Source organism: Hippopotamus amphibius, chromosome 15, assembly GCF_030028045.1.
Source record: "Hippopotamus amphibius kiboko isolate mHipAmp2 chromosome 15, mHipAmp2.hap2, whole genome shotgun sequence".
NCBI classification, from domain to species: domain Eukaryota; kingdom Metazoa; phylum Chordata; class Mammalia; order Artiodactyla; family Hippopotamidae; genus Hippopotamus; species Hippopotamus amphibius.
Window position 1 is genome coordinate 52,389,841 of NC_080200.1, and position 27,231 is coordinate 52,417,071.

At 34.1% G+C, this 27,231-nt stretch overlaps 1 protein-coding gene across 2 annotated transcripts in view; it reads left to right on the top strand.

Moving 5' to 3' along the window:
- Positions 1-27,231, top strand: part of CDH12 (cadherin 12) — a 251,083-nt gene that overhangs the window by 158,398 nt on the left and 65,454 nt on the right. Inside the window, exons 3-4 of one of the 2 annotated variants that reach the window (XM_057708941.1) lie at positions 1,635-1,754; positions 15,697-15,864. In XM_057708941.1, coding sequence (XP_057564924.1) covers positions 1,635-1,754; positions 15,697-15,864 — 288 coding nt within the window. The remainder of the gene's footprint in view (positions 1-1,634; positions 1,755-15,696; positions 15,865-27,231) is intronic. The other variant, XM_057708942.1, reaches the window with a different exon arrangement.

Genomic DNA, 27,231 nt, shown 5'->3' on the forward strand with positions numbered 1-27,231 from the left:
TGTTGGTTTCATCATGGGAGTCACAAGATTCTCCAGACCCCGGGGGACTGGCCAGGTCGCCAGGGCTCAAGAAATTCCAAGACCCAATCCCTTTCTTATCATAAGTGCTGTTTGACTTGCTAGCGGCAATTGTTAGGTGTGTAAGCAGATGTGCAGTCCAGGCAAGGACACAGCTCAGTCAGGGGCCTGTTTCTGTCTCTGAGGCCTGAACAAGACTATACTACAAACCTCTCCAGCACCTCAATGTCCATCAATGATTATTTGTCAAATAATTATTAATAACGGTGCAAATGTTGTTGTTGTTGATGATGACGGTGATGGATGATAAAGAACAGTACCAGTTATCATTCTTTACAGCTTAGAAAAGTTTACCTATTTTCCTTCTAGTAGTTTCCTTTCCTGGGAAAGGCTGTTGTAATATCTTATATGCTTCATCTGTTGTTATAACTAGAATTCACCAAAACACCCTAAGACTAAAGCATTTGTCATTGAATGTCTACTCAGAGTTATGGTTTCTTACTTTTTTAGCATTCTAACACTTCATGTAACAAAAAAGTAGAGGTGAAGAGGTGGTTCCTTCTCTTAGCTTGTAGAGCAAACCTTTAAGTTGAGGTTGTTCCTGCTTTGTACTGTCTTAAGAGGAAAGCCTGAATGAATAAATGGACCAATATTGCATTCCCCAAACTGACAGTTACATTGAATGCCTCCAAGAGATGAAGAATGTTCTGTCCACTGTATAACTGTGGATATACATATCACTCCCTTTACACTCAATAGCTACTTCCTTCCTTCATCAGCAACATATTATTTTATTTATACTAAGTTTGATCATTTTGATTTTACTTTGTTTTCAATTCAGAATAGTAACATTGGACAATAAGGAGAGATACTCACTTAAAAAGTTCTTGGAGAAAGACAACTATGACTATGAATATGTAAGACAAAAATATTGAAAAAAATCTCCTGTCAACTCCTCTTAGTACATAAATAATATGGCCAAGTGCCAAGAGATGAGAAAAGCTACAGATAATTGAGATTATCTTTAAAGTTATCTTATGTCAGTGAACACTTAGGATAATTCAGTCCTGAGTTATAAATGTGCTTCTCTAGCTAATATTGCAATTATTTTCGATTCCTCATTTTCTCAAATATTCTGTCCTAATTAAAGGTTTCTTAAACTAGTATGTAATTGTTGATTTTTAAATTGCAATTGCAAACTACTTACATCCTCTAAAGTTCAGTAAGCCTTTAAACATTTTAGCTCTTCTATTGATATCCTAATCATGCAATTAAAGCTTCTAGAGTAAGCAGATGAGCTAATGCAATCAGTGTCATGTTTTCTTTGGTGAACAAATCAATAAAGGTATTGTGATAACTTTCACGTCAATAATCTAGCTACTGGAAATGGACACAGCTTTTAAAATAGATATTTACAATAGGTATCATTTGCATGAACAGCTAATATTGTTGCTCAATATTTTGATTATAATGATTAAGGTATTTTCAGTGACTTCATATACTCACAGAATTAAGGAATGCCAAATTCCAAGGGAAAAAGGAGTCCAGGAGATGAAAGACATGCCCTTGAGTTTTATAAAACAAAGATGCTACCGTCCTATTGTCTTATTTTCCAGGTGCATATGTGCTCCAGGTCAAGGCCACGGATGCGGATGACCCGACCTATGGAAACAGTGCCAGAGTCGTTTACAGCATTCTTCAGGGACAGCCTTATTTCTCTATTGATCCCAAGACAGGTAAATTTTTTATTAGAGACAACATTATCACCTCCCCTTCAAATATTTAAACTTTAATTAAATCTTGGCATGGGAACTTGCCTATTCTAACAGTGCAATAAAGATTCAATGTGCTACCCATCAAGCGAAGGAAGATAGGATCTTACCTTGCTGAAGAACTATGTCCTTCAGATTGAACTTGGTATAAATATAAACCTTTTTACATGTATGTGCAAAGTCCAAATTTGTTAGTTAGGGATTCTCTGTTTGGCTTACTTTAAATTTCAACAGTCTAGGAATATTATTTTTTTGTTTTGTTTCTTCTAGCTAACATACTTTTTTTTTCAGTTTTTCTTGGTTGGGCTCAACTATATTCAGTTTTGAGCCAAATGACCCAAGATTATGGAGTTTCTATTGCTATCTCTATTGAGGGTTATGGGTGGTGAATTTGGATGAATGTAGACTTATGCTTCTAGTAAGGGAAAGAAGAGGGCTGACAAACTCGAAACCCTAAGATCACTAATTCTTCTGGTCTATGTTTCTGAAGCCAGTCTTATTTTTAAGTCAAACCATTTAAATTCCAGTTTTCAAAGACCAATATATAAGAAAATATGGGAAGTATAGAAAGGGCAGGAAAACATGCAGGAAGATTTTGTATTCTCTTTAAAGTGAAATGAAGTCCCCTTGTTTCTAGAGAATCTGTTTTTGAATGAGGAGTTCTTAAGGAGCTCCAGTCAAGCTGACCAGTGACCAAAATAGGCGTTCTGTGTCCCAGTTAAAACAGAAACTCCATAATGACAGTTGTTTTATCAAGTCTTATAAAATACATTATAACATATTGCATATTGAATTCAATACAATTTATCACATTAGTTTAAAGTAATGGAATAAACTTTTAAGGTACTGGACTAATAAGTTACTTTTAAAATTTATGGATAGATCTTTAAAGAGCTATGTTGATTTGAAAGGTATTCATTTCTGACACTATACATGCAAATGAGTTAAAACATTTCAAAATTTATACTTCCTCAGAAGTGTGTAGAAACTAGAATACCAATTAGATATAGGTTAATTAATAATTAACCATGGGTGGATGTTGTCTGGAAACATAAAGTCAATGAAGTGAAAATAAAGAACCAGCAAATTTTCTGTCACCTAAACCTGCCATTCTGTCCTCACTTCTCACCCTCCTCATCAAGCCAATAGAGGCCAGAAGCCATCAAAAAATTAAGGGAATATGGCTGGGAGTTGCTCCCTTTTGCAAACCTAAAAAGAAGTAGATTATAATAAAGACAACATTAGTTCTTTAAGAGGAGAACATCGGTGCTGAAGAAAATGCAGAAAGGTTTAGGAAAAGAAGCTCTTTTGGTTTGGAAGTAGGATCAGAGACCAAAAGCCAGAGTGTCAAATGTTAAGACCGTGTGTGATGGGGAAATTATACCTAAAATATAAGTTATTTTCAAGAAGTGGGCAGCAAAGATAAGAGAAGAAAATGTTTGGCAATGTAAGTATTGAGGAAGTTTTGTGGCGGTGGTTGTTTACCTTTGGGAAAATCATATATTTGTGGAAAAAAGGGAAAATTGTTGATAAAAGAGTTTGGGGAAGTTGTTCAATGAAGCTTATGATGGTACAAAGATCCAGAGGAATTAAGGAGGTTTGCACAATAAGCCAAATGTATAGACAAAGAATGAGATTATCTAAGGTATTACACATCCTTTTATCAGATGGGAACATTAATGAATTATCTTTTCTTACATGATTATATTTTCCAAATTTATCATAATTGGTAATCTATCAATAACAGAAATAGAAGTAAAGACTATATATATATATATCTTAGATCACTTCAGCCTCTGAGAAGCACTTCTCACAGACAGAAAGATTGGGAGGAAAAGAGAGAAGGTTTGTAAAGATTGGTGAAGCGGATGATTTTTAGTATTAGGCTATACTTATTGAGTTCCTGTGATTAACTCTATAGAGTAGATGACTTTATATACTCAGAATAAATGTGGCAGAAGACAGATCAAAGGTTTAATATTGGCAAAATAACTGTAGGTGGAGACAATATCTAACTAAAAAAGAGCAAGATAAAAATTATATAAAGATGAATCCAAGCATAAAGCATAAATGCAGACTATAATTGCTTTGGTCAAATTAATACTGGACAGACCACAGTTATATGAAATCTTTACTCGCCCTCCCCTTGACTTTACTTGCTCAATATCAACTTTAAATTCTAGCACCTTCAGAAAGTATCATTTTACAAAAGAGTATGTATATTCATAATATGGCTTTTCTAATCATGTATTTATATTTTTATATCATGCTTATTATTTGGAAGTGAAGGTGAAACAATTCTGGCATGAACTATGGAATAGATTTTTTGAAGCATTGATTTTCAGTGGAGACAGAAGTCTTGATACTAACAATGCCCCAGACCACTAGACAGGAAAAGAGTGGATGGTAAGGCACTTCATTAATAGGATGATAACTAGTTCTTTATGCACAGAAACCATTAAGAAGACTTTTTGTCAAATTTATCACCTTGTGGTAGAGAAGAATAAATCAAAAATCAAGGATAATTGCAATTTCTCAGAAATAGCCTCCATTTGTTCCAGCCATATAGTTTCCTTTTATGATTCCTTTTGCTGTTATTAAATAAAATGCATGAAAAACTAATATTATCTAAAAATTTCCACCTTTGAGTGTAGAAAACAGTTTAAAATAATTTCTAAAGGAAGAGTCTCATCAAAACTTCTGGTGCCTCATTATTTATGAAGAGACAAATATAACCATGTATTATTCATTTGGAATGAGAAAAAATGTTTAAAGGTTTTCATTGATACTGCTGTTTGACAAACATTCCTAGCATCTCTATCCAAGATATAAATATGGCAAGTTTACTTATAAACAATATAAGTTGATGCATTCTATAAAGGAAGCCCCCAAATGACGGTTCTCTTTAAAATTGGCTAATTTGGCAATTATTTGGCTTACCTAAGAAATTGTTTACTGTGAATTAAAATTTGCAAGCATTCATGTCTATACCTCAAATGATTATTCAATATTTTAATAAGCCATAAATGTAGACACATTTATAAAATATTAAATGATATTGATCCTTACTATACTTAATGTTTATAAAACACTAAAATATTTGTCATGTTGACATATTATTATATTATATATTTTACACAGTATTTCTGATATATTAGGAAAACATTTATAACCTATAAAATGTTAAACAAGAGGCATTGTGATATTTTGTTTGATGCATGAAATTGAGATGCTAATTATTTCCAGAGCATTGATAATAGAATTATTTCATTTAGGAAAACAAGCATTATTATAAATGAACAATCTCATGACTTAATTTACATTTAAAATTCTTCTAAAGTATTTGAATTTTTCCCTAAATGATTTCAAAATCTAGTCTGAGTTGGATAACCAGATATTGCTCTTTTGTGTACCATGTGGTAATTTGTTGACTTTTCTAAAAAATCTGAGCTCTACCTGAGAAAGCATTATATTGATAATACTATTTTATCTCAACATTTTTAAAAATCTATAAACTTTAGATTGTTCTGTCATGGTAAAATATCCATAACAGAAATTTTACGATGTTAACCATTTTAAGTGTACTATTCAGTGACATTATGTACATTCACACTGTGTAACCATCACCACCATCCATCTCCAGAACTTTCTTATCCATGCCTTTTCATTTATGTGCACTGTCAAAAGTGTGTATTTATAAGTCTTTATGGGTTTACATGTGCATTTTTAGAATTCATATGAAAACAATTGAGTGAGAATGGGGCTGCATGCCTGAGTTACTTTCTTTTTTTCTTTTATCCACTATCCTGATATTTCATGCCCTATGATTCTGTTCTAGCTTCTGTTTGGGAAATATGATGACATACTGAGAGAACTGACACTTTCTCAAGATTTTACCTATTTTAGTTGGATTATCACTTTTTGTTTAGAGATTATTATCTTTAAGCCTACTTCCCAAATAAAACCTCCTCCACCCTGACTGATAATTATTCTTTTCAGTCTTTAAAAAAGAAATGTGTTAGTGTTTTAAAGCCCCATAGTAAAATGAAAACATGGGTCAGTTTTATATTTTGAGCTAATTCTTTATATAAACTACTATATACATATTCACAATGTTTTATGGCCTATTTATCTGATTTTAATTCAGAGAAAAGTCTTACATGATTCAGACACTTCAGTCAGTGCTGGTGAAAGACAGATCCTCTTTTTTCCTTCAGGAATGAAATAAGAAATAGATAATTATTAAGATTAAACAATACATGCTGTTCCCTGTTTTGTAATATTTTACATATGCGCAGTAAAATTGCAAGACAAAAATATGTACCGCAGACAATGGTTTCCTTGTCTTCTGCCTTGTCACACTTCATGAGAACTCTGGGTGAACTCCACTTGCCTTATTTTAGAAACCATGGAATGCACACATCAGCAGATAGAACTAAGTATATTTGGCCTTGAAAGCAAAATACTCCAGAGGGATGTGATACACGCCTTTAGGAAGTTGTAGAGCTGTCATATAGAAGGAACTAGCTGTATTCTGTGTTTCTCAAGAGGAAGAGGGCTATCAATGGCTGGCATGAATTACAGGAAGAAAGAATTTGGGTTTCATTAAAAACAAAGATGTTAATGCTTGCTCATAAATAAGAGGGGCCGGCACCTCATGAGATCGTGAGCCTCACATTACTGGACGTGTTAAAGCCGGTAATGAGTGATAAGTCAGTGCTGCTGGATTTGATTATTAATTCCTCTGTTGCACATTTATCTATAACCAATGGCCTGGCAGGTTCTGTGCTACTGGGATACTGAGATGAATCAAGTCGATCCTCAAATAGATCCCCGTCTACTCGGGGGAGAACATCAGGGCCTCAGACGACTACATTTGGGTTTTCTAGGGTAAAACTCCATGATACACAGTGCGACTGCTGGGCGCTAGATATAGACTGATGAGAGTGGGGAAACTTCCTGAGGAAAGAGATTTTGGGGAAGTGACTTTTAAACCTTAAAGAATAGTTAGGTGTGCTGCAGGTGCAAAGTTGGACCGTACATTCTTTAAATTTTCTTCCTGCCTAAGATAACCTGATAACTCTCCTTGTTCTCAAAATACATCATTGGCAACAGTTTTTAAAAGATTATACACCTTATGTGTGTAGTCATGAACACCATATTTTTAATAAAGTTTAAGAATGTACTAGATTTTTAAAAAACCAATTACTGAAGCTAACTCTGTACAGAACTTCAGATAGAATGACCAATACAGTCCTATGAAGATGACTTTGAAGACAGATTTGAAGGAAGTAGAGTAGCTGTTTATGGTTGTATCTTGGAAAGAACATTTCCAGCAGAGGGAAGAGAGGGTGCAAAGCTGTAGTGAACAAAGGAGGGAGTTGTGGAAGATAAGATCAGAGAGTTAAGTGGAAAGATGGAGATTATTTGAGGTCTTTGAGTGACCTGGACAATCTCTGAGGATTCCCGATTGGAGGGACTCTGTGACCTGCTTCATGTTCAGACCTAACCACTGTGGCTGCTTTTTTGAGAACAGACTAGTGGTCTAGGTCTCCTCTGGACTCCAATCCTCAGTGAATGGAGAATGCAGCCATTCATCCATTGTTCATTCTACCTTTCTGAATCTATCTCTACCTATATCTATCATCTATCTATCTATCATCTATCATCTATCTATCTATCTACCTATCTATCTATATCTATCATCTATCTATCTCTTCCTATATCTATATCTATCTCTCTATCCATCCATCCATCCACCCACCTAAGCTATCTGAATAGTCTCAAGTTAATAATTAACATTTTTCAAACCAATCCACAAATGGGCGGAAGACCTAAATAGACACTTCTCCAAAGAAGACATACAGATGGCCAACAAACACATGAAAAGATGCTCAACATCACTCATCATCAGAGAAATGCAAGTCAAAGCCACAATGAGGTATCATCTCACACTGATCAGAATGGCCATCATCACAAAATCTGGAAACAACAAATGTTGGAGAGGGTGTGGAGAAAAGGAAACTCTCCTGCACTGTTGGTGGGAATGTAAGTTGGTAAAGCCACTATGGAAAACAATTTGGAGATTGCTTAAAAAACTACAAATAGAGCTACCATATGATCCAGTAATCCCATTCCTGGGCATATACCCAAAGAAAACCATAATCCCAAAAGAAACATGTACCATCATGTTTATTGCAGCACTATTTACAATAGCCAGGACATGGAAGCAACCGAAACGCCCATCAACAAATGAATGGATAAAGAAGATGTGGCATATATTCACAATGGAATATTACTCAGCTATAAAAAGGGATGAGATGACGCTATATGTAATGAGGTGGATAGACCTAGAGTCTGTCATACAGAGTGAAGTAAGTCAGAAAGAGAAAGACAAATATTGTATGCTAACTCACATATGCAGAATCTAAAAATGGTACTGATGAACTCAGTGACAAGAACAAGGACACAAGTACAGAGAATGGACTGGAGATCTCGAGGTTTGGGAGGGGGCGGGGGGTGAAGGGGAAGCTGAGACGAAGTGAAAGAGTAGCATAGACATATATATACTACCAACTGTAAAGTAGATAGCCAGTGGGAAGTTGTTGTATAACAAAGGGAGTTCAACTCGAGGATGGAAGATGCCTTAGAGGACTGGGACAGGGAGGGTGGGGGGGACTCGAGGGAGGGTGGGGGGGGGAGTCAAGGGAGGGAGGGAATACGGGGATATGTGTATAAAAGCAGATTATTGAACTTGGTGTACCCCCCAAAAATAATAAATAAATAAAATTATAAAAAAATAATAATTAACATTTTTCCAGATTTATTGAGATATAATTGGCATATAGCACTGTGCAAGTATACGGTATACCACATGTTGATTTGATACACTTATATATTGCAAAATGATCACCACCATAGTGTTAACCACGCTTCCATCATGTCACATAATTACCATTTTCTTTCTGTGATGAGAATATTTAAGAGCTACTCTCTTAGCAACTTTCTGGTATATAATACAGTAATATTAACTGTAATCACCATGATATATGTTATATCCCTATAACTTATCCATCTTATAACTGTAAGTTTGTGCCTTTTGACCAGAATCTCCCCATTCCCCCCACCCCACAGCCCTTGGTAACCACCATCCTATTCTCTGTTTCTGTAAGTTCAGCTGTTTTAGAGTCTACATATAAATGATATCATAGAGTATTTGTCTTTCTCTGTCTGACTTATTTCATTTAACATAATGTCCTCAACTTTCCTCCATGTTGTGGCAAATGGAAGGATTTTTCTTTTCATTCTCATGACTGAATTTTTGAATTCTATTGCCTTATATCACACCTTCTTTATCCACTCATCTGTGAAGGACACTTCTGTTGTTTTCACATCTTGGCTATTGTGAATAATGCTGCAATGAACATGGAGCACAGGTATCTCTCTAAGATCTTGTTTTCAATTCTTCTTGATATATACTCAGAAGTGGAATTGCCAGATCATATGATAGCTCTATTTTTTTAATTTTTTAAGGAACCTCCCTACTATTTTCCATAATGACTATAGCAATTTACATCCCTACCAACAATGCACAAGGGTTCTCTTTGCTCCTCATCCTTGCCCATGCTTGTTATCTCTTGCTCTTGACTTATTGATAGCAGCCATTCTAAAAATCATGAGGTGATATGTATCTCATTGTGATTTTGATGTGTGTACATTTCTTTGATGATTATTGATGTCAAGCACCTTTTCATGTGACTATTGGCCATTTGTTTGAGTTCTCTGCAAAAAATTTCTATTCAGTTTCTCTGCCCATTTTTAAATCAGATTTTTTGTTGCTGTTGTTCTTGAGTTGCATGAGTTATTTTATGTTATGGGTATTAACTCCTTATCAGATCTATGATTTGCAAATAGTTTATCCCATTCCATAGGTTGCTTTTTCACTTTTATGCAGAAGCTTTTTAGTTTGATGTAGTCCTACTTGTTGATTTTCTTTTTTTACTTTTCATCTTTATTGGAGAATAATTGCTTTACAATGTTGTGTTAGTTTCTGCTGTACAACAAAGTAAATCAGCTATATGTATACATATAGCCTGCCTCCTACCATCCCTACTCCACCCCTCTAGGTCATCACAAAGCTTCCAGTTGATCTCCCTGTATTCTGCATCAGCTTCCCACTAGCTATCTATTTTGCATTTGGTAGTGTGTATATGTCAGTGTTACTCTCTCACTTCATCCCAGCTTTCCCTCCTGCCCCATGTCCTCCAGTCCGTTCTCTACATCTGCATCTCTATTCTTGCCCTGCCAGTGGGTTCATAAATACCATTTTTATAGATTCCATATATATGCATTAGCATATGGTATTTGTTTTTCTCTTTCTGACTTAATTCACTTTTGTATGGCAGACTCGAGTTCCATCCACCTCACTACAAATAACTCAATTTCGCTCCTTTTATTGGCTGAGTAATATTCCATTACATATGTGCCACATCTTCTTTATCCATTCTTCTGCCAATGGACATTTAGATTGCTTCCATGTCCTGGCTATTGTAAACAATGTTTCAATGAGCATTGGTACATGTATTTTCAAGATGCCTTTGCAGAGGTTTTATTTATCTTTGAAAACACTCTCTCACTTCTCTCCCTCTCTGTGGTCTTATCTTATACCATCCTTCCCAACAGTGGTATACCGCAGCCACATCAACCTCCAAGTGCTCTTCTTGTAGGCTCTGAAGAAGCATTGCTCTCCTCCTTTTCATCCCTGGAATACTCCTCCCTGTGTTCTAAGTTGGACTCTTCAATATTTTTGGGATTGCAGCTCTAAAGTCTTTCCTCAGGGAGGACATTTCTGATACCACCCTCAAAAGCACTTGCTTTCATTTTCCTCATAATACCAATCACCATCTGAAATTAGCTTAATCATTTATGAGGTTTTTAATGGTCTTCTCACCACTTCACAGGAACACACACCCATTAAATGTACATTCCATGAAGGAATTTTGACAAAGACTCTATCAATTATTTTCCCAGGTGAAAATAGATGATACCTGGTTGGGTGATTTGAGATTAGTTTAATAAGAGGGCTCTTTACTGAAGTGCAAGCAGATTGTAGGGAAACCATAAGGGATAAGGCAGAATCTGGAGAAAAAAGAAGTGGCTGCACTTACCACACTGGGGTTAAAGGAATGAAGGGGTTCTAGAGACACAGGCAGAGACCTTGGCAGGAGAGAGTGTGGAATGTGGGGGATCCATGCAAAGAAAAACCTCACTCTCCTTCTACCATCTAAACTCCTGACAGTTTTCCCAGGGCAACAAGAAGCCAGACAGTTTGCCCAGGGCAACAAGAAGCCAGACAGCAGAGAAAAGTATATGTAGTAGAATTGGAGGGGCAGATGGAAGAGTATTCCCCATTATACTTTAAACCTAAGAACAGCGTCTGAATGAAACATGTATTTTAGTACAAGTGTTGACTGAATCTATTGTCCCATGTTTCAATCATGCAATTCAACACTCAATTCAAGAAATAACTCAGGAGTTCCTCCCATCAGGAAGCAAACAGGAGCCTCCTAGACAGCTTCCTCCAAAAGAGGGCAGACAGCAGAATCAAGCAGGATCAGCAGTATTTCCTTCTGTGGAACTGAAAACCACAGTCACAGAAAGAAAGAGAAAATGAAAAAGCAGAGGACATTGTACCAGATGAAGGGACAAGCTAAAACCCCAGAGAAACAACTAAATGAAGAGGAGATAGGCACCCTTCCAGAAAAAGAACTCAGAATAATCATAGTGAAGATGATCCAGGGCTTTGAAAAAAGACTGGATGCAAAGATCAAAAAGTTTACCAAAGACCTAGAAGAATTAAAGAGCTAACAAACAGAGGTATGCAACATAATAACTGAAATGAAAAATACACTAGAAGGAACCAACAGCAGATTAACTGAGGCAGAAGGGTGAATAAGTGAGCTGGAAGACAGAATGGTGATAGTCACTGATGTGGAAAAGAATAAAGAAAAAAGAATGAAAAGAACCGAAGACAGCCTAAGAGACCTCTGGGACAATGTTAAACGCACCAATATCCACATTATAGGAGTCCCAGAAGGAGGAGAGAGAGAGAAAGGACCTGAGAAAATACTGGAAGAGATTAGAGTTGAAAACTTCCCTAACATGGGAAAGGAAATAGCTACCCACATCCAGGAAGCGCAGAGAGTCCCAGGCAGGATAAACCCAAGGAGAAACATGCCAAGACATAGAGTTGTCAAACTGACAAAAATTAAAGACAGAGAAAAGTTATTAAAAGCAACAAGGGAAAAATGACAAATAACATACAAGGGAACTTCCATAAGGTAAACAGCTGATTTCTCAGCAGAAACTCTGCAAGCCAGAAGGAGTGGCATGATATATTTCACGTGATGAAAGGGAAGAACCTACAACCAAGAATATTCTACCCAGCAAGGATCTCATTCAGATTCTATGGAGAAATCAAAAGCTTTACAGACAAGCAACAGCTAAGAGAATTCAGCACCACCAAACCAGCCCTACAACAAATACTAAAGGAACTTCTCTAAGCAGGAAACATAAGAGAAGAAAAGGACCTACAAAAACAGCAACAAAACAATTAAGAAAATGGTAATAGGAATATACATATTAATAATGACTTTGAATGTACATGGACTAAATGCACCAACCAGAAGACACAGACTGGCTGAATGGATACAAAAACAAGACCCATATATATGCTGTCTACAAGAGACTCACTTCAGACCTAAGGACACAAACAGACTGAAAGTGAGGGGATGGAAAATGATATTCCATGCAAATGGAAATCAAAAGAAAGCTGGAGTAGCGATACTCATATCAGATAAAATAGACTTTAAAATAAAAAATGTTACAAGAGACAAGAAAGGACACTACATAAAGATCAAGTGATCAATCCAAGAAGAGATAACAATTATAAATATATAGGCACCCAATATAGCACCTCAATACACAAGGCAAATGCTAACAACTATGAAAGAGGAAATTGACAGTGACACAATAATAGTGGGGGATTTTAACACCCCACTTACACCAATGGACAGAAAAAAAAAAAAAGAAAGAACTGAGATAAAACCAAATTCTCAATTAGCACATGAAATATTTTATGATTTTTTCATATATAGTATTGCATTATTTTCATCTCAAAAAGTTTTCATCAGTGTATCTGACTCATTTTTAAAAAACAAGCTGAGACCCACCAAAACTAAGGGACTTCCCTATAACACCAGGATGATTGCAAAGGGAGAACATATCCCCTGGCAGACTAGTATCCTTATCAGATTTCATAACCTTAATTTAAGGTTGTAATTCTCTCAACCATATATATCCATTCATATTGGCAGAAATAAAATAATTTTTTCTCATTCTTAATTTTACTCTAATTATCTCAATTGCGTATGCTGGAAAGCTCATCAGGTACAAGACCATACGAGGATTCAACGTATACTTGCTTATCTAGTCTTTTTTTTTTCCCCAAAAAAATAGGATTTATTTCAGGATTATTTCAAATTAATTAAAAGCTTGTGGTATCACTACTGTGGAGTATTTGTATTTATATTGTTTTATAAAATGCATTTGTTTCTTTTTAATCAAACTATTATCATACAAGGTTGTTGCAGTATCTTTATATAAAATACTGAAAAATAGAGATGGACACTTGAACCTAAATCTAAAATCTGAAACAACAGAATGTAGCATTTCCTTCTGCTGGTTACATTTTGCTATGGAAGCACTTTAGTCCAGTCCTTTGCAAGTGTCCTCATTGCTCAAGACTAGGCAATCCATTTTTATTTGTTTGGTTTTAAATGTTAGGCAGTTAAGAAAAAACCAGTGGCCATAAGAAGAGCAACTTTTTGGGAAGGAGACTACCCCCCGCCCCCCGCCAGGCTTTTTCAATAGACGGCAGTACTTAAGGATTCTCTGCTCACAATGAATTTTGTTGTCTGCCTGATTCCCCAGATTCAATTCTAAAAAAATTCCACAGATGCAACATTTTACTTCTCTGGGACAGTGCTTCTTAATGGAAATGGTGGTGGGAAGGGGAAGCACATCATGGTCATCAGAAGATTTTCTTTGAAACTATGTAAACAACACTTTCCTCTCTAAATTCTAACATGCAGTCTCCCAGAAGCAGTGTTACACTAAAAGGATGACTGGAAGCAGCAGCTAGATTACCTATCAGACACAAAATGGAACAGGAGGGCAGGGCAGTTAGGAGTATTAAATGACAATTACATCAAACCATCATTAAAAAAAACCTAGTCTTAAGTCTGATAATGCCTATTTGCTCTTTTTTTCATAGGATCTTAAAGTTACATATATATAATATATAATAAAATTTATGTATAAATCTTACATTTGTAAATATACTGGAAATTTTCATATTAGAAATGAAGTAAGTAAAATAAGAAATATACATATATACTTATCGGAAATGAATTGAGTAAAGATAAATCTGGTCAACAACAGGAAAATACAATGTGGGTATGAATTAAACCTAGGGATTTGTTTAGAAAATATAAATATTATAAGGTAGCAGAAGTCATGTAGCTCAAGATATGTAGGACCAGGTCACTGAGATGCAGAGATGAAGAATCTTAGTTAAGACACTTGGAAAGGAAACAACAGAAATCCAAGCTGAGGAAAGGACAAACAGATTGAGGTAAAAGGGTGTCAGTAGCAGTGCGTGAATAAAACAGCAGGAGTAAAAAATGGGACTTACCTTTTTGCAACCATTTCCTGCCAAGGGCCAGAAGAAATTTCATTTTGTAGTTAAGTCTGAATTAGCAAAAGAACAGCATTGGGTAAGTACAAATAAAATAAGGATGTACATTCAGTTTGTGATTTGGAGTCTATATTTTGTGTTGACAATTGATATTAACTTTGTTATTCCTATATGCCAAAGACATATGGGTTTAAGACTAATTCTCTGCAACCCCTCCCTAAAATCATTGGGTATAGATTGGAATTTGTTATAAAATTTATTCATAATTTACCTGTAATAAATCCAGAAGGTTTTGGTTATTTTACTATAAATAAATATAAATACAGATAGAAGTATAAATATAAATTAGTTCTACACCTGAACACAAGGGCAGAAAATGAATAGGCTATATAAATATGCATATATACCATGTGACTACTGATTATAAATTATTTATAGATTTCTTCCTTCATTCAGCCAGTCATTCCACTAGTCAGATGGTCAACACATCCTTACTGAGTTTTTTCTGAATGACAAGCACTCCATTAGAGGCTAGAGTAACCTGGTGACAAGAGAGACAAAATCCCTGCAATGGCAAAACTTAATAAGAGCTAAGTAGAAAGAAATCTGTGGCTAAAATAAGTGAGAGGAATCCTGAAAGGCAAAATAAAATACACAAAGGAAGTATTTCAAGTGTTTAAAGAAGTAAAGTAATATATATGTATCCTAAAAATAGTTAAGAAAGAAGAATATGACATTCTTTAGAAATCTCACCCTCAGTGTAACCACTTAATTTTTTTTTACTATGTATATAAAATATACAATGTCTAGCAATTTAATTCTTTTTGAAAGGTAGGATCATTCTGTATAAATTTTGTCTAACTTGGTTGACTTCGTGAATGATGAGCATGTTTTAGAGCCAATACAGTGTTCCTTAACCGTATTCCACAATGCTGTACAGCTTTCACTACATGGTTATTACCACAATATATTTAATTATATCCTAACCGCTGGGCATTTCAGGTGCTTCACTTTCTAACACACAGAATTTTTGTCAGCATGTCTTTGCTAATGAATCTAGACAGAATCATTTTCTTGTCGTGGACTATTTTATTTTGGAAAATTCAAGGTTTGTTATATTTATCTTTTATTTTATTTTTCCCCCTTAAGGTGTTATTAGAACAGCTTTGCCAAACATGGACAGGGAAGTCAAAGAACAATACCAAGTCCTCATCCAAGCCAAGGATATGGGCGGACAGCTGGGAGGGTTAGCTGGAACAACAGTGGTCAACATCACCCTCACGGATGTCAATGACAATCCACCTCGATTCCCCAAAAGTAGGTTCTTTCCTGTTAAGTCTAAACCAGTGCAGCTTTTTAAAAAATGTCTTACATTTCATTGAATTTTACAGGACTTGTGATAATAATAATAATTTTCCAGACAGTTTTGGTCTTTAGGAAGGAGAAGCTGAAAATTAAAAGTCCTCAGAATTACATTTTTCCATTAGAATCATGCATAGTGTGATTTTAATAGAAAATAATATAAATAAGTCGGTAATTGTATGCCGTGTTATCCATTCTTATGAAAGTAAAATGTTCATAATAGGTTGGTATCTTGTCTAATTTCTTACTAATTGGAAAGGAAATAGAAATATGAAAATGACGATGTAATTTAAGACATGCTTATGACATATACACCACCATACTGTTTGTAATATCGTATAATTAGCATAAAATTTTCTGCCTTCATTTTATCAGTTATATGTGTTGAATCATTTCTGTATTCTTCCCTGGAGAGATCAGATGGCATTGCAGTGATGCTGTTTCATTACTTTAGTTGTATTTTATTTTAGTTTTGCAGGAGGTGAAAATTGCTATAGTTTCTATGATAATAGAATGATTCACACTTACATCTTCTCTGTAACTCTATGTTTCTTATTGAAAATGAATACTTCTCACTTGTGTTACATCTAGTTTTCTTTTTCAGTATTACAGTTAACACCAATAAGTACCTGTTTGATTTCTGGTACATTTTGAAGGATTATAATTCAGTGTTCCTAGGGCTTAGAATACAGAAACTGACTGTTTCTATCATTGCTTATGTAAGGAATTTGATGAAGTCACTAGATACTCATTTGCGTGAATAGTTTTAAAAAACAAAACAAAGCAAAATGATTTTCCTCATCTAACTCCAGGAGAGTTTGAGTTTATCTGTTAAAATATATAATACTGAGAATATGTAACTAAATGGCTATTTAATTCCTTTAGCTGTATAGTTTTACATACTTTACTACCTTGTCATTTTTTTCTTCAAATTATCAACCTATATTTTCCTATGGAGATATCTTGACTTAGTGATCAGAAAGTCAGTGTACTGAACAAATGTTATGAGTGGCAATTAGATATCATCATAATTTAGCAAATGGGATGTATATAACAAATGGCTATTAAATAATATAACTAATAACACAGAGTCCTAGAGCAACACTTTCTTTTCTATTCAGGGAAACAAAAAATATAAATCAATATTTCAAAGGAGAAAGAAATAGTGCATTTGATTCTCTAGAATATGGCATTAATAAAGAACATGTTCCCACCTCAAAGAACACTGATTTTTAACATTTTTACTACTTATTTGTGGCAACTTGTAATAGCTAATTGAGGAGACTAGTTTGAAAGATTATTGTACTTTTACATAAAAGGTGGCATGGTAAATTTAAATCCTGTTTTGGATTTGTGTATATAAAATATATTTAGTCTAGAGTATAGCAAATAGCAGAGATATTCCTAGGTAGTGTCAATATTCTTATTCACATGGGTGATAGTGAGGTTTTTTCGGATAAAGAGTTATAAAACTCAACCAGCGGAAAGAAACAATTTCTGGGTATGGATCCAGGGTAATTTGCAAAAGTTTGTACCACCATCAAGACAAATAGGCTGGAGAGCAACAAGGAAATGAAAATGTCTCAATGAGAAAGAAACCAGAGTCTGCTTAGGGAACCAAGATGGCATGCTCAGGTCCTGGGGAAACAGGAAGATTAATTCCAGGTCTTATCGAGTGAAAAGAATCTGAATAAAGCAGCAGGCTTGTTTGAAATTTATTTGAAGTTGAATCTGTAGATCTAAGAGTAACTAGATGAGACCCATTAGGAAAGATTATGGGGGTAAAGTCATTTGAACTTTTAGAGCATTTTCATGCTGTGTTAGGAACTTTATCATTTTCTTATTTCCTTTGCTCAGAAACATTCTGAGATCTTTATTTTCCACATTTTACTGTTAAGAAAACTGAGGCTTAGAGAGATTAACTTGCTCAAGATCACCAAAACTGGCAAAGGTGTTTTTGATTCTAAAGTTCAAATATCTCCCAGTTTAACATAATAGAATATGAAAAGTTATTCTTTTCTTTAACCTGCCACTCTGAAACCGTATTTTTTAGACACAGCTGCAAAAAGGTCATGTGACATATGTTGAATTGTCACCATAAACAGAAATGAGAGGGTAGGAGAAATATACCAAATAGATCACTGTGATCTAGTTATTTTCTTCTTGTTACATGCATATTTCAACTATAGCCTGAAAGTCTAATAGGTGAGAAATATTTTTGAATCTTGAGAAAGAAGAGGGTTTTCACATTTTGCATGAATAAAAAATTAATCTCCTTGAAATTTTACATGCCTTTGTGTCGAGCCCTTTTTACTGTACTGTCATTTTGAATTACATCCTTCAGAGGAAAAGACAGAATACATTTATAAACAGAAAAGCCACCTATTTAGAAGCCAATGCTCTTTGTGCAGGAATATTTCTCACGTGGATCAATTAAACTGAAAGTATGACATAAAATGGCAAACTGAAATAATAACCTTTCGAATGTGAAAGTCAAGAAAACATATTTCATACATAATATAACTTAACAAGAGAATTTCCCACAACTAGCTATGTTCGTTCATGTCTGTTAAGCAATTAGGCTGAAAAAAAATCTTCCTTCAGATGAACTTCATGGAGCTATATTTTTTCATTGCTTAAAAATGGACAAGAAAATTTCTTAAAATTTACTAATTATAATTTGGTTTAGCTTTGTGTGTGTACATGTGCATGTGTGATATTGTTAAGCACCCATTTCCATCCATTTCTTTCTATAATGTGTTAGAAATCAAAATAAAATTGTGGCATAGCCATTTGTATGATGCAAGTGTAAATAGTTTGCTGTTTTATTGTTGCAAAATAGATGGTTCCTGAGGAACCAGGATTTCCTGCCAATTTGATTTGATGATGGTGACAATGATATTTACTAAAAAGTTACCATGTGTCATGCATTATGCAAATGATTTGCATATATATTCCTATTTAGCTTTACAATGACTGTATAGTATTATCTCGATTTTAAAAATAAAATAGCAAGCTTGTGTTATTAACAAAAGTTAAGTAACTTGTCCAAGATCACACAGCTCCTCAGTGGGAGAACCCAAGATCTCATCTTAGGAAGGGACTTCAGAACTCTAACATTTTATCACTTTCCCTCTTAAAAGGCAATTTGCCTTTGATGCCTGCGTTCTGCCCCAAAAGTCTGACAGACAATCTAGAGAACTGTTCACAAACAATGGAGGGAATACTGTTACAGAAATAGAAATAATACCAGGCATGTTAAAAGAGCTCTACTTGTAGTTATAAAAAGACAAAATATTTTCTTCGTAAAATCCTTTACATATAGTCGTATAGTTTCCATCCGCTATAATCAAGGACATCCGTAGAGGATCTCCATCTGTCAAAATAAGCTACAGCAAAATGCTGATGGTTTCCATTACTTGAATTTTAAATGGCAAAACAGTCTAACAAGCTGATCTAAATTATACATTATGAGATCACATCAATTAAGTGATGTCATTAATTGACATTAGGCAAAATACTTCTCTCACTTGTCTCTTCTGTATAATAGTTTTGTAATGAATAAGAAAACAACTTCGGTGAAATAAAGCGCTTCATAGTTTAGATGAAAAGGGATAATTTATAGGAAATGTAAAGAAGTGTTTGCTTCTTTTCCCTTACTTTTTCAACTTAATAAGTATGTAAGAGAGATGTTTGTATGGTAAATGAATTCAAATGTAGAAAATAGAACATTAATATTTGTTTTAAGACAATTTCTTAGTCATAAATAAAACAGTACTTTAAAGTAAGTCTGGTTTTTTGGGAATTCCCTGGTGGTCCAGTGGTTAGGACTTTGAGCTTTCACTGCTGTGACCCAGGTGCAATCCCTGGTTGGGGAACTAAGATCCTGCAAACCACGCAGCACAGTCTAAATAAATAAATAAATAAACAAAATAAAGTAAGTCTGTTTTCATCAAATGCCTATCAAACTCGTTTATATTGACCATTTCTAGTTATAGGAATGTTGATTCAGTTATAAGTTAACAAAATACTATTTGCACAATAGTTACTTTCTAAAACATATAATTGTATCCAAATTATACCCAGAACCATGAACCCAATGATACCCAGATGGGGCCGCAAAGTATATTTCTCTTTGTTTATCATTTAGCATCTTTTTACCTGGAAAATGGTAAGCTTCAATACTGAAATTTACGTGATAAAACCATGTAATAAGTCATTCTGAATGAAGAACTAGAGAGTAATAGAATTTTAACAGCTACTCAGATTTAGCCTTAGAAAATATACCATCACATTCTGTCAGGTGCCCAAAGTTTAAATGTCATGGGATGACTGAGCTTGACCACTAAAGATACAAGTTCATGATTTATGTTTAGATATAATATTTGTACATATCTATATTTTTATTTATATATATATATACATATATGCAATTTCACAATTCAAAGTTTATATATTTATTTAAAAAACATCATAGGAGAAAATAGTTCCTGAATTTTGAGTGCCTAAGATATGCCTGAATATGTAAATATGTGTATGCTGAGAATCACTTCAGTTCTTTTCACAGTCTCTTTCTGTGGCTGTTAGGGAGTGAATTATGTACAAATCTCACCTCCCAACTTATCTGGAGACTCTGGCCAAGGGTCTGCTTCCTACCTGCAGGTCAAGTACATATAACTGTTAACACCCCCAGCATGTTTCTAAATGATACCTTTGAGGCAAAGGTGGAATTTCTGTTGCTATTACTGCCTCCAATATGTTTTTTGAGATGAAAGAATGAGGAAGAGAAAATGGTGGCAATTACTCTGAAAGAAATACCAGAAGAGGCCTGACTAAAATAATGGGTCTTATGTGAGCTCCACTACTATTTAAATGAGAATGACTGCTTCAGCTTCCCTCAAATATTTGAGGTTGGAAGGGTCTGCAAAGTTAACTGTATAGATCAACTGCAAGTTTGAAATTACTTAAATTTTATTTAAGTAATTTCAAACACATAATACTTTTCTAACATTCTCCAACAAGTTAACCTAGTTTCTGGCTTTTAGGTCAGTACCTCCCAAAGATATGAATATGACAAAAAATTAGATAAGTGGATCTTTGATATTGTATGTATATATGGTGCATGACAAACATGCTCTTCATTTGGGAGGAAATGTTTAAAAAGCATTAAAAATTATAAATTTTAGGGATTAAAAAAATTACACAAAGAGTTTATATTCAGGTATCTTCCAGTTCTTACATAGAATGTAGGCATGAGTCATTATATTTGATAACTTTATTTCTATTCTTGAAAAATAAGCCAAGACACATTATAAAACTACCTTTTTACTAAGTGGAATAAACACTTCAAGTTTAATTCCCAAATGGGTCTTTGTCTACTTCAATAAAAATAAATAAGAAATAATATTTACTGAAGATAAGGCATGCAAATGATAATCTGGGACTTATTTACCAGTAGTTCTCCCAGTGGTTCTCAAATTGTATTTGCCTTAGGAATCCCTTGGGATCCTATGTCCCAGTGATGGAAGTTCTGCTTCAGTTGACGGAGCTGAGACCCAGAAATCTGAATTGTAAATAAGTGTTCCAGTAGATTCTAGTCTAGGTAGTCTGCAGGGCACAATTTGAAATCCTGTAATGAAGGAGCAAGTGTTGATTCTCTGAGAAGTCTTTTTCATTATTCATTAACTAGAGGTAATGAGTTAATTATTTTGTATCTCATGAGAATTTTTTGATTCATGCAAAATTCTATTTCTACAAAATTCCACCTGTTTGGGTTGGGACTGAATATTAAAATGTAGTCATTTTAAACCAAATATTTTGAAAGTTGTTTTTTTTTAACTATTAAGCACTCATTTACAGTTGTATGTCTTGCTTAGAAGTTTTCCAAAGAGATTACAGATGTCAGATACCGATGCTTTAAGGCTGAACCCAAACTGGATCAAAGTGAATACAATTTGAATGCAAGCTCAGAGAAAAACTTTGCACTCCCAATTTTCCAATGAAAAGGGACAAGTGAGTTTCCCTAGATTTTATGTAGGCAGATGTAAGCAAATAAAAAACAACAGCATGTGGAAATCATTTTTCACTGCTTTGTTGTCATTATTCATATCATATTGTGCTTTGCTAATGAGTGTATGAATCGTTTTAAAATAATGCTGACACTTTTCGATGACTTATTTGGTTCTGTTTCCCATGTGGCAAAGTATAAAAGATTGTAGCCTGGTTGCTGCATTGCCCCATTATCAGACTTTCAAAAGGGTTGATCTTACGAGCTGGATGGCTAGAGAACTTCTTGAGGTGGCAATTATAATAATAATGCTATTTTAAAGAATTTTATCCAGAGTCAAGGATATATGCTATGATTGTTAATATCTTTTCCCCCATTTTCTTAAGATGCTCAAGTTTATTTTATTATTATTGCAGTCTTTGAAAATCACATTATAGTCAATTAAAGATTCCTGCCACTTTTATGTAATCAAATATATGTATTTATTCATGCTTGTTCTTGATTATTAAGAGATATGAATTGAATAATACTATCTTTACTTCTGTCAGTCAACAGGGCATTCTGTAAGACAAATATCCAAATATATAAATATATTACACCTACACAAAATTCCAGAATAGGAATATGATCAGAATAATTATTGGCTTAGGTAGGATATGGTTACTAGATCTAGCTGGGATTGTTAGGAAATATTTATGAAGGATATAGCATTTAAGAAGAAATATATAGTAAGAATTTAAGAGACTGAAAAAGAGAAGTTTGGTTGCAGAGTGCTGTAGTCCTGAATAATACACATGTATTTATGTGTGTATGTGTGTGCTTTTGAACAGAGAGGCAATATCATAAATCAATATGTTGAAAAATAACTTTGTTAAATTGGTAAACACTGAAGCAGAGAGAAGATGTGGCACAAACCCAGTGCAGTTGCTTGGAATAAATAAATAGAGGCAGAATTGAGAAATACACAGCAGCAGAATGGAAAGGACTTTGTGATCTATTAGATTCAGAGATAAATGAGATAAAGAGCATGTGAAGAAATTATTTCAGTTGGAGATGCTTTCTCTGTTGATATGCTGAAATTTGAGTGGAAATGAGCAAAAGATAGCTGAAAATATAGGAAGTCTCAAAGAGAAGTCAGAGTAAAAAAACATTTCTGAGACATTTAAAAATAGAAATGATAAGTGAAACTTGAGGCATAGATGTAATTAATCAGGTTAAAGAGGGCAAAAAATTCTTTACTTTTGAATACAAAAAAATCCAGGAAGGAGAATGAAAAAACGTATAAGGAGAACCTTAAAAATCACCACTTCAAAGCTTTAACACATATATTTATGACAATGGTGTATATATATATTTTTTAATGGTGTATATTTTTAATCACAGTTATGAAGGTACCCTAAATTCCAATTTATTTCACATGGTTTAAATTTCTCTATTTCATATTTGCCTTATTATTGGTCTTAGCATTTATATAGGCAAAGAAATTGGACTTCAGTATTTATGACAGTTAAACGCAATATAAACAATACTAAAATCGTGGAAACAAATATTCTGTACATGAGAAATCTATTTTATTAACAAATATTGCACACAATAAATTATGAGGGTGAGTCAAAAATTATCTGCACTCTGGCTGTGGAATTTATTTAAATTAACTTTTGGAAAGGATAAATACATCATCTTTCAACATAATCTCCTTGCTTTTCAATACACTTTGTCCATCTGTCAACAAGATTTTATAATCCCTCATTAAAAAGTGTTTTAGGCTGAGCTGTGAGCCACGAATGCACCACTGTCTTCACTTCCTCATCAAAAGTGAATCTGGCTCCTTCTTGATGGCTAACACTTGTGTGACCTTCCTTGAATTTCTCTATCCATTCATACATACTTCTTCACGACAAAACACTTTCTCCATACTGCACACAAAGTCTTTGATAAATAACAGCACCAGGTACACCCTCAGACCACAAAACACGAATCACTGCAGCTGCTCTTTTGTGCAAATCACAAGTGGGGCAACCCAGTTTTGCTCACACTGCAGTTACAAATGAACTGATGTAACACATTCACACCTGCACAACGGTGACTGGGGAGACAGTAGCCTTGAACAGAAAGTGCTCATAAGACAGTGTGGCCAAAAGAAGTTATAACCAGAGTGCGGATAATTTTTGACTCACCCTCATATATCCTTTAATGAATAATATTTCATGGATTGCTCGTTTTATTGAAAAGTAAATGCAAAAATGGTTATATCATTTTTTTGTACTGTATAAAGTGGATGAAAAAATTTAACCTCTTTCCTGAAGCAGCCTTGTGTATAATGGGAATACTAACTTAATGGACAATTATACTACTTGAAGTAAAATAAATGATAAACTTATAGTCACAATGATATACAAATGTGTAAGATGGGCACCCAAATCATTACGGAGTAGATCTGAGAGGATGTTGAAGGAAATAATACCAATGTTGATTTCTGAAACCTCTAAGAAAAGTTAGCCAGTGGAACAGCAAATGTGTACTGAAATATTTGAGACCATTGAAAAATATAATATATTATTTAAAGAATTGTGAAAAAATGGAAGTGCAAAGACAAGAAAAAATATCATCCAAAAAATGACTTGAAGCTGTCCTTGAAAGAATGAAGAATAGAATTTATGCAAAGATGGATGAGTAATGGGCAAATGAAACATTTTAGGTATAAGTAACAAAATAGGGAAGAGACGTAATATTCAGTTAATAAAATAAAGGCAATTACAGAAAATTTAAGCCATTGTGTACATACGTAATGCAATAATATATGATGACTATTTAGAAGTAAGATTTGTAGATCAATGAACTTGGTGCTATTGAAAAAATTACTTTTGCTTAAAAGAAGCTAAAATATTACATGGGAAAAGGCTGTTATCAGATGTCACTTTTCTAGATGAATCTCACAATGTTTCAAAAAAATCTGTGAAACATTGAACTTTTGGTTAAATAAGTATTCCCAAGTTGAATTTGAATTTCAAACATTTTTCAGGACCTTAGTTTGTAAGATGTTGAGTGTGTTTATAATTTATAATGAAACCTCTGCCGTGGCCCATTTTTGTGAAATTATTGGGCAATATCAATGAGAATTATCCATCTATTGTGTTGTGTTAGGTGGTTCAGAAATTACGTAGACAAGGAAAAAGAAAGGTTTACATATTTAATGCAGGTTTTAAGGGAATATTAAATGTGCTCCATGAAATGAATGTGCAACCGAAGGTTATTGATGCACCTGAAACGTTGTACACTCTTGCCAAGATCTCCATCATGTTTACTATTGTGCAATGGGAGTAGTGGTTATATAAATCACATATATTAAATATACATATTTTTGAGAATGATAAACACTTTTTATTGTGACAATCATTAAGCAATATAAATGGGGTTTTGTTTCATAGTTCATTGGGAATTGGTTTGGTTGGAATTTTCAATACAACTTCTTGAAAAAAATAATGTTATAAATAGTAATTTGTTTTGCATGGAAATACAGATACATATTTATTGAACCTACAAATTAGTAGTACTATAGTATTAAACATAAAAAGATTGTACTTGAAACCTGGGAGCTGTGCAAAAAGAAAGGGAGAATTGGAAGGACAGAAAGACATGTAATAAATATCCTTCCTTCCTCGGTGCAGAAGCAGAAGCCATTTTATCTTTAGAGCCACATCCCTTTCCTAGAAGCCTCTTACATCTCTTAATGCTCTTTCCTCTATATATTCATTGATTTTTTGCTCTATAAGCAGTGAAAAGAGAAACTTTGCCCAAGTCTATCCAACAGACTCAATTCACACTTAATTGGAATTTGCATTCATCAATAGAGCTGAAATTAAGAAGAATTTGAATTATTTGTGTTTTAAAAGGGTTTATTTGTTAACCCAAAAATTGTCTCCATTTGACAGACACTAAGGCAGTAGAAACCAAGTAAAGTGAAACAGGTAGACCAAATGAGGGACTATATTTTAGAGCAGCGATAACACTTGGTTGGTTCAACTCACTACCTGTAAGTGGCTACATGTATGCAACCCAGTTTCCTCGCCTGTATGCTGGAGCTGGCTCTACAACATCCTCATAGTCAGTTATGCACATCTCCTCCCAAATCTGTATTCAGTGATGCCGTGTAAGCTTAAATAAACTGTGGTGGGAGTTTCACTGGCAAGTGAATGAAGAGACAGAGGGAAGGACTGTACAGCCATCTATTTCCAAACTGAAGCCCCATCTGCGCTGGCCAGTATGGCTCAGAGGTGGAGTGGCAGACAGAAGTCTTAATTTTGCGTAAGGATCAAAATACTAATTAATGTGATAAACTGGAAATTTCTGATTTCCGAGTCTAGATTTTGGTAATTAAAGTCAACATAGGACTATTATTTAAAGATTAGCAGAAAGGGCAAAGCTTTCTCTCAATGAGGAAAGGCTAAAGGAATAGTGGGACCCAAAGGGAAAAAAAGGTTTTTATTACGTCTTGCATGTTGTACATTTTTAGACTGAAGGTAACATGATGTAGAATATGATATTCTTTTTTTTCTGTGATATGTGAGACAAGGTCATGTGAGATATGGTGTTTGCTTTCATTTCCTTTTCATTTTCTATAGATGAGGCAAGATCATTTTGTGTGCTATTATATTTGCTTAAATAATGAAAACAACAAAATACTTACAAAGCAACATTTTACTTCTCTGTAATTAGATGTAAATCATACACACACACACACACACACAAGATCACTATTTGAACAATTTAATGTCTAATTTGAACCACTGAATCCACAGTTTTATAGAAATATGCATTTATTTTCTAAATTTTATTTATTTATTTTTGTTTATAAAGCTTTTTATTTATTTATTTTTTGTTTTTTTTTGAAGTGTGCAACTCAGTGCTTTTTATTATACACAAAAATTTTTGCAATCATCACCACTATCTAATTCTAGAATACTTTTATCATCCCAAAAAGAAACCGCATACCAATTAGCAGTTATCCTCCAATTCCTCTCTGTTGCCTCTCCCACTCCCATGCATATTTTTACTTACTTTCTGTCTCTATAGATTTGCCTATCTCTACACTCCATATAATGGATTCAAACAATATGTAAACTTTGATAACTAGCTTGTTTAACTTAGCATAGTATCTTTAAAGATTAATCCATTTTGTAGCGTGTATCAATAATTAGTTCACTTTTAAAAACTAGCATATAGTTGACGTACAATATTATGTTAGTTTAAGGTCTACAACATAGTGATTTGACATTTAAATTCATACTAAAAGATCACTACAGTAAATCTAGTGA